Source organism: Triticum aestivum, chromosome 4A (assembly GCF_018294505.1).
Source record: "Triticum aestivum cultivar Chinese Spring chromosome 4A, IWGSC CS RefSeq v2.1, whole genome shotgun sequence".
NCBI classification, from domain to species: domain Eukaryota; kingdom Viridiplantae; phylum Streptophyta; class Magnoliopsida; order Poales; family Poaceae; genus Triticum; species Triticum aestivum.
Window position 1 is genome coordinate 596622762 of NC_057803.1, and position 8414 is coordinate 596631175.

The following is an 8414-nucleotide window of genomic DNA, read 5'->3' on the forward strand; positions in this document are numbered from 1 at the left end:
CTACAATAATGCTCCCATCATCCATCGTCGTCCCCGTACAAACTCAGCGGGATGCAAATTGCGCTCCACTATCTCTCCATATTCCCTACCTATTTTCTCCTGTCGTTTCCCTTCTTTTCGTTTTTTCAGATCGGATTCGTTTTGACACAATTATTACTACTGGGGAATAGAATCGAATCGGATTCCGTGTCGACATGCGTGCTGCGTGCACGATGAAAAGCACTCATCCACAGCCGCAAGCCCCCAAAACCTCTGCTCGGGAAAAAGTTTGCTACTATGATTCTAGCGTCTGTGCTAGTGGGTCTCGGGTCCCACTGAAACTGAATTGAAAAATAATTTAGAAATTGCAAAAAAAAAATTAAAAATAATACTCCCTCTGTTCAAAAATACTTGTCATCAAGATGAATAAGGGGATGTAACTAGACGTATTTTAGTTTTAAATACATCTTTTTTTATTCATTTTGATGACAAGTATTTTCAGATGGAAGGAGTACTCTCTATTTTTAACATGGTGGTGTTATGCTCGTATAAAAAAGTTTCACGAAGGAATGACTCCAATTGACTTCAGGCCAAAAAAGAAGCGAGTAAAAAAAATGCATGAATGGTGACTTTTAATTTTGTTTCCTTTTGCCCGAAATGCCACAAAAGCCATTTTTTCACGAAACTTGTCACATGTGTAACACTATATCATGTTTGTTTCCAACATAATTCAGATTCTTTTTGACGTTTTTCAAATTCTATGTTTTCTTAATTCCGGTGCATTTGCACCCAACACCCAAATCCGCACTACTGTGCTGCGCAGGTAACCACAAACTGAGAACTTGTTGCAAAAATCATCGAAATATCATGTTTCCATGAGGCAATCCGCAGCCAGCATCTACCATGCACAAACCCAAGAAAAAAATTAACATCCGACATATAATAATACTAGCACTAATTCTTCAGGTGCCCATGAGTATGATCCTGCCATCATGTCAGAGAAACCGCAAGGTGCTCAGCATACATGTCCGACATCTTCTTGCCACATAACACCGATAACCAAGTCGGCCACAAACCATGACTCATGGCTACTACATTCAGATTTCAGAACCCTAGCTCAGCGACGACCAAAGAGTAGTAATCGGGTAGATAAGACATGGCACCATGTCACAAGTCTGGTACCACCATCCCAGCTTTTTAGCGCTAACGGTTACTTGCTATATAGCGTTAACGATTGCCTACTTGCTACAGCAGCACGACCTACTTCCTTCATATGTCCAGCCCGGCCTGCCTGCTCATTTCCCTCTCAGCTTCTCAAGGTCAGGGAGATCTGCAGCCAAACAAAGCCGTCGGGATAGTTACAAGGAGCACAAATGTCCTCTGATTGCGACTTTTTTTCAGACTCCTTGTTGAGGGGATGCTACAACCACTATATAGTTTACGCATATGATGAAATTTGACTGTCGGCAGAAACTAATCCTTGTCAAGTGTGGTAAGAGACTGAATGGTCAACAGTACAAACTAAGTTATCAAAGGAACTCTCCAACTGTGCAGAATTATATTCCCTCCATCTCAAAATAAGTGTCTAATGTTTAGTACAACTTTGTACTCCCTCTGTAAACAAATATAAGAGCATTAAACACTCTTATATTTCTTTACGGAGGGAGTACTAAAGTTAGTACAAAGTTAGGACACTTATTTTGGAACGGAGGGAGTATTTAAGATAATGAAGTCTAACGAAAATCCTATCGTGATGCTACGCAAATACAGATTAGCTCACGCTCCAAACCATATATACAGGTTTGTGTACAGAAAGTTGTGTCCATATTGGTAAATTAATCAGGTTCAAATTTGATCGTCAGAAGCAGCATAACGTAAAGGCCAGGCGTATGTGGCATTCAAAGTACAAGATGGGCACTCACACAGCATTCCATCATCAGCATCGCTTTCGTCATTTTCCTGCGACGGCGTGAGGATAACAATAAGTAACTCTACACTGAGGATTAGACATGAACCAAGCAAGGAAATGAGGGGGCACAGAAAGTTGATCATGGTTCATACCTCACCACCATCAAAGTCATCGTCTGAACCCGAATTCTCTGAAAGGGATTATGTGTTAGATTGACCGAAGCATAATGCATAATGAACTAAAATGCAGATAAAAGTGAAGAAAGTAGAGCCTCATAGCAGCTACATGATGGGATCACAGATTAAATAGCCAGAGTACTTATCATCATTAAACCAGCTTCGAAAGAGTATAAACTTAGTTAGCTTATCAGCAAATTGCTTGTCACATAACAATACATTGCAATATGAGAAAACTGGGAATGGCATACATGTGACCTTCAGGAAGAATGGTATGTCCCACCCCCCCATAATGACAAATTTAATTCACCCTGATTTTGTGTAAAGCATAATACTTGACGCAGACAACAACCAAATGTGATCTACTTAATTATATCTCACTTTCTTTTCAAATCCGTTTTCTATGATGAACTCCACGAGTTGGTACAAGAAAAATGTCTATATTGTTCATTTATAGCATATTATCATTAGCACATACCAGACTCTTCATCCTCATCGCACCATTTGTTCCAGTCAACTTTGATGTATGGATGTTTTGCCTCTGACTTCAGCAACCGCTTCCACCAACATTTCTTATCTTTCTGGATCGAACAGATTATGTTTCGCGAACCCACCTTTGTCTTTGTTTTGCTTCCCTACAGACAAGTTAAAAAAAAGGGTTACTTCACTAACAGTTCACAAAATAAAGTGATGATCGTCCTCATCAACATTGCACAGGAAATTATTCAGCAGCTAGTAGCTCAAATATAAAGGTCCACTTCAATGATAATTTGTTGACGCCACAGCTTACACTTTACAACATGCATCGATTAGTTCCTTCAAACATAGTGGCATGCATATAAATATTACAAAGTAGATCATCTATATGTGGACTCAAGTTCCTATGATTAAGTGGCTCTGTTACCAAAGACTGAAAGACAAGCGACAACATTCTAAGTATTATATATGTCCATTCAGTAGCTTTCTAACATGTATCCAAGCAACAACCCAGAGGTAAAAACTGAACCGAAATTAACATCAACTGAAACCAGCCCTGTATTACAATGTGGAACTGACGACCACAAATACTTACCTCAGGCAGTACGGAATCGAATAGCTCCAAGGCCAAGCTAAAAGATTCCCCATGAGCAACAGCTGAGAAGCTAAAGATGCCCTGAGGTTCAGTCTTGATCACAACATCTTCTGCGTCTGGGACTGAGATAGTCAGGTAAACCTTTTCCGCACGTTGAGCCCAGAGCACCTCAGGTTGACGACTGCATGCCACAGAAAATGCATCATGTTGTGCCACAGCATCCAAAAAAAAGTGTGCACCTAGTCACTTACTTACAACAGAAAAACATTAAAAAAAAGCCCTAGAATAAGTATCATGGGAGGCGTACTATCTTCTTTTTTGCATACTTCAGTGTAATATATTCTAAAGAGGTGATTTGGCTGAACATTTCTTAGTCAGAAAGAACAGATTGGCTGTCGCAACAAATTGCATCAGTCTAACAAGAACTTATCTGAAAATGTCACTCATACTAGTAACAGGCAAGGCTCAAATATTGGCATAGTCAAATCATTAAGGTATGCCATGTGATATAATGCACGCCAAGTCTACACATTTCCTTCCCCCGCGTCACTGGAAAAGATGAGGAACGCTGTGGGACCGCAAATGAGTGGAGATCAAACTACTTAACAAATAACCAGATTAATATCCTAGGCACACCCTGGCGTGTTCAACAGACGCGCCCACATCCAATACTAAAACTGGCAAGTATTCCAATGTAATAGTGTGCAGCGGTAGACTGGCAGGCAACTGCTTCAACATCGATGAATCGGCATGTTTTTGTACTGAAACAACTAAACAGTGCAGTGACCAGAGCACAAGAGACACTGGGCAAGCGATCTAGCAAGGCAATGCGGGTCCTATTTGCGCAGTCAGGAACACGTTTCAGGTGCTTCCCCGACCAATGCCGAATATGACGCCCCCCAGGAAGTGTAATTATATTATAAAGAGGTAATCTGGCTGAACATTTCTTAGTCGGAAATAACAGATTGGCTGTCGCAACAAAGTGCATCAGTCTAACAAGAACATATAATTGAAAATGTAACTCATGCTAACAGGCAAGGCTCAAAATAGTGCTGTAGTCAAATCATCAAGGTAAACCATGTGATATAATGCACGCCTAGTCTACGCATTTCCCCCGTGCCACTGGAAAAAACAAGAAACGCTATGGGAGTGCAAACAAAAGGCGATCATACTACTTAACGATAACCAGATTAATATCCTACTAGGCGCTCCTCCGGCATGTTCAACAGACGCCCGCCCACATGCTACACTAAAAATGGCAAACATTTCAATGTAACAGCATGCAGCAACAGACGACAGGCATCCTTTCCAACATGGATGAAACAGCTTATTTTTGTACCGAAACGGCTAAACTGAACAGTGCAGTGGCCAGAGCACAAGAGAACTGGATGTGAGCTGAATCCGTTTCAGGTGCTTCCAGGACCAATGCTCGCTGAACATGACGCCCCCAAACAAACACCTAGCGCTGGCGGAGGAACCCGTGGACGGCCTCCGATCCTACGGCCACTTCCAACACCCGATCGATCTACTCCGCATGTATGTACACGATCAACCAAGCCCCCCAAAAAATCGTAAACGCCCTACAGCCCGTGACTCCAAGGGGATTCGGCGCGGATTTGACGGACCAGGAGGCGGTGGGAATTCCGTCCCGATTTGGGGCAGAGGACGAAAGCTGCTGGAGCGAAAGGAACCGCCCCGCCCCAGCCCCGCGCCGCATTGGGCGGGGGCGACGTCGAAAGGAAAAAAAAAACACCGGCGCGTGATTCGGGTTGAGGGGAGAGGATGGAGGGGTACCTCATGGCGACGCGGCGGGCGGCGGGCGGCGGGCCGGGGAGCGAGGAGGAGGGGTAGGGTTTGCGGGGCGCGGTGGGGAAAGCGGGGGCGCGGCGGCGGCAGGGGAGAGGAGAGGACGGTGAGGAGAGCAGAGCAGCGCACTGTTTCCCCGTCGCTTTGGTGTTGCAGCTTTATTTTGGGGCAAAGATGTGCCCCGAAATGCCCCTACACTTTGAAACAATCTCGCACGGGCTATATGCAAGTAATTTGAATTTTTTTTTTGTGTGTGTAAGTCGAATTCGCGTGTGAAGGAAGGAGGAGGACATGGCGGAGCTCGAGGCCAGAGCCGGGCGACGACGTTGCAAACGGCAGTGAGCCACGACGTTGACGGCAAGGCCGAGCCAGGAAATCTTCGGAGACGGGGATGGCACTGCGAGAAGTGGCGAGATGTAGCGTCCGAGACGGAGGCGAGAAAATAGGTTAACATACGCGGATGGCGATGCGATGGCGAACATGAGGATCGGGGCTTACGGGGCTAGCCTTGAGCGGTGGGGGGAGGGCGGCACGACGCAGGGGGCGGTGGCCGATAGATGGGGCTGTGCTAGGAGGCGGCCTGGGAGAAACAAGATGAGCATTGGCGACACTGGTCTTGATCGTTGGATGAAGATCTGTCGGCCCATAAAAAGTGACTTACACCAAAAAAAATTCACTCGACTACCCGTCCTAAAAGATTTTACCTTTCTCTTACTAGCAAAGTAGAACATGTGTTCTGCCAAATGTAGTACAAATAGTACGTGCTCATAACTTCGTAACCACTCACACTTAAAGGATATCAACCAAATTACTAGGATGTACAATGAATACTTGGTTTCTTTTGTGGTTCCCCTTTATCTAATGATACCTGTGCATCGATCTGACTTTTCCCTTTTGGACGGGTCTTCGTAATTTCTGACAGCCTTTTTCTATGTGGCCGGCGATAGTGCACTCGACACAATAGATATAGGAGGGGTTGAAAGGTGAACCAAACCTCATCATTTGTCAATAAAAAACGGAATGTAAGCCACACACGCAAAAAAAAACAAGCAAGAAAGACCATATATCCAATCCCAAAGCAAAAAACGCCTCAAAAGAAAGCCCTCTGTCCCATAGTATAAGAGCGTTTTTTATACTGATGTAGTGTTAAAAACACTCTTATATTATGGGACAGAGGGAGTACAATATAGTCCTTGGAGTTTCCTGCTAACACCGGCAACATAGCGCACCTTCGTCGAACATGAAGGAGTACCATCTCCCCAAGGGGCTTTGTGACCCGACGAAGTGGATCGCCATTGGCGGTGCCATTATCAGGGTGGTGCATCGGTCGGGGTTCGTTCGCGTACCCTTGTAGCCTCAAACTCATCGTTTGTCCTCGACAAAGTCAGTGCAGAACACTAGATCCGCCGCTTTAAGACTGCATCCCTTGATCTTAGAATGCCATCATCCCCCGCATGATGCCGTCGTCGCACATGGCGGCACCCATCGACCAATCCACTCATGTACAAACCTCCTCGGCCCTTGAGGTTGCGCTAGAGAAAACACCGTCGAGACGGAGGCGAATTGGGCGGAGTAAAGGCCAATGTTGTCGTCTCCTCGTCCCATCCCATAACACATATCATGCCGATATAACTGGTTGCTAGGAAGACGCGACTCCTAGCTTGTCGGCTCCCCGTAAAGGACATCACATGAGTGGGCAATGAACTGGATGACGATATCGGCAACCGTCGACGAGACCTAGGGTTACACAATTTACTAACCAACGTAGAGCCCTATGGCATCCCTAACTTGCACGTCAAGATGATGATCTTCTAGAAGTCAGACGTCATGCGGGGCCCAGACTATGCCTTGGCGTGTTGGGTCCTGAGACTGACCCGGTGATAGTTTCAGATTGCACCATCAGATGGTTCGACCTGCCGATCATGGTGAAACATGATAATGTTTCATGGCAGTTAGTACTTTGTCAGACCAACCACTCAATCGTTCAGCTTATGGACATTTTGCCAACGAGGCTAATAGACTTGCGGGAATGTGTGAGTGTTCTTTATAAATACTAGCAAAAGGGCCCGTGCGTTGCAACGGGAGAAAAAAATTCATAATTTCAAATGGTCATGATCACATTTCGTTGCATCACCGAGATACAATATCTCTCTCAATTTCTCGAAATCATGAACATTTTGAAATTATGAACAATTTGTTAAACTCATGCACATATTTAAAATCGCAAACAACATACTATTACAAATTTCTGAACATTTTCTACAATCAAGAACATTTTTTCAATTTATGAATATTTTTTGCTATTTACAAACATTTTTTAGAAATTGATATGGAAAACTTTTTTTTATCCAAATCGAGGAGATCTCCTGCGATGGTTCATTATGTTCATTATTTATGGATCTGTTTTAATTTTTGTGAACATATTCCAAACTTTAATGGACATTTTTTAAATTCCCTAATATGTTTTGAATACTGGATATTTTTAAAAAATCATGAACATTTTTTATTTCCTGAAAATTTATTTGAAACCGTGATAGTTTTTTATAATATGTGAACAATTTTTTGAAATCATGATCATTTTATGATTTTCCGAATGTTTTTTTTAATTCACAAACAGTTTATAATTTTTCAAGACTTTTTTTGAAATATTTTTTTCCTGGAAATCACGAATAAATTTAAAGAAGAAAAAACTAAAACAGAAATAAGAACGTGAAAGGCAAAAAATGAAATAAAAGCAGGGGCGTTGCAACCTGCACATGGGCCGGCCTATGTGTGCGGGAGGAGTAGGCGCGCTTGCGAGACGAAAAAGAAGAGATATTCCTGAAAATTTATTTGAAACCGTGATAGTTTTTTATAATATGTGAACAATTTTTTGAAATCATGATCATTTTATGATTTTCCGAATGTTTTTTTTAATTCACAAACATTTTATAATTTTTCAAGACTTTTTTTGAAATATTTTTTTCCTGGAAATCACGAATAAATTTAAAGAAGAAAAAACTAAAACAGAAATAAGAACGTGAAAGGCAAAAAATGAAATAAAAGCAGGGGCGTTGCAACCTGCACATGGGCCGGCCTATGTGTGCGGGAGGAGTAGGCGCGCTTGCGAGACGAAAAAGAAGAGATAAAAGGTGGGCAGGCAGGGATCGAACCTTGGTCTCTGTGGTGGAAGCGTGCAGCGCTGGCCACTGCACTGAGCCATCTTCGTGTTATATTAGGGGATCTCGGCTTATATAAACCCGAACTAACAGTGCGATGCGTGAACCGTTTTTTGCCACTTACGGGTGGCATTGGTGGGTAAATTTTGCCAACTTCGAGGGTATTTTTTATGACGGACGACCAGAAGCACTATTTGCTTTATAGGGAATATATATATATAGGGATAGGGATAGGGATAGGGATAGGGAAAGAGGAAAGATTGAAGTGCAAACGAAAATAGGATTGCTCATACGGCATCGACGCCACCACCATC

The 8414-nt window shown here is 43.1% G+C and overlaps 1 protein-coding gene across 1 annotated transcript; it reads right to left on the minus strand.

Moving 5' to 3' along the window:
- Nucleotides 1-897: 897 nt before the first annotated feature.
- LOC123087367 (co-chaperone protein p23-2) lies at nucleotides 898-5129 on the minus strand. The gene is made up of 6 exons (XM_044509362.1): nucleotides 4931-5129; nucleotides 3137-3317; nucleotides 2543-2699; nucleotides 2041-2078; nucleotides 1902-1938; nucleotides 898-1309 (listed from the first exon to the last, which is right to left on the minus strand). Exons 1-6 carry the CDS (start codon nucleotides 4933-4935, stop codon nucleotides 1275-1277), a joined length of 453 nt encoding a protein of 150 aa, XP_044365297.1. The 5' UTR covers nucleotides 4936-5129; the 3' UTR covers nucleotides 898-1274.
- Between the last annotated feature and the right edge of the window lie 3285 nt (nucleotides 5130-8414).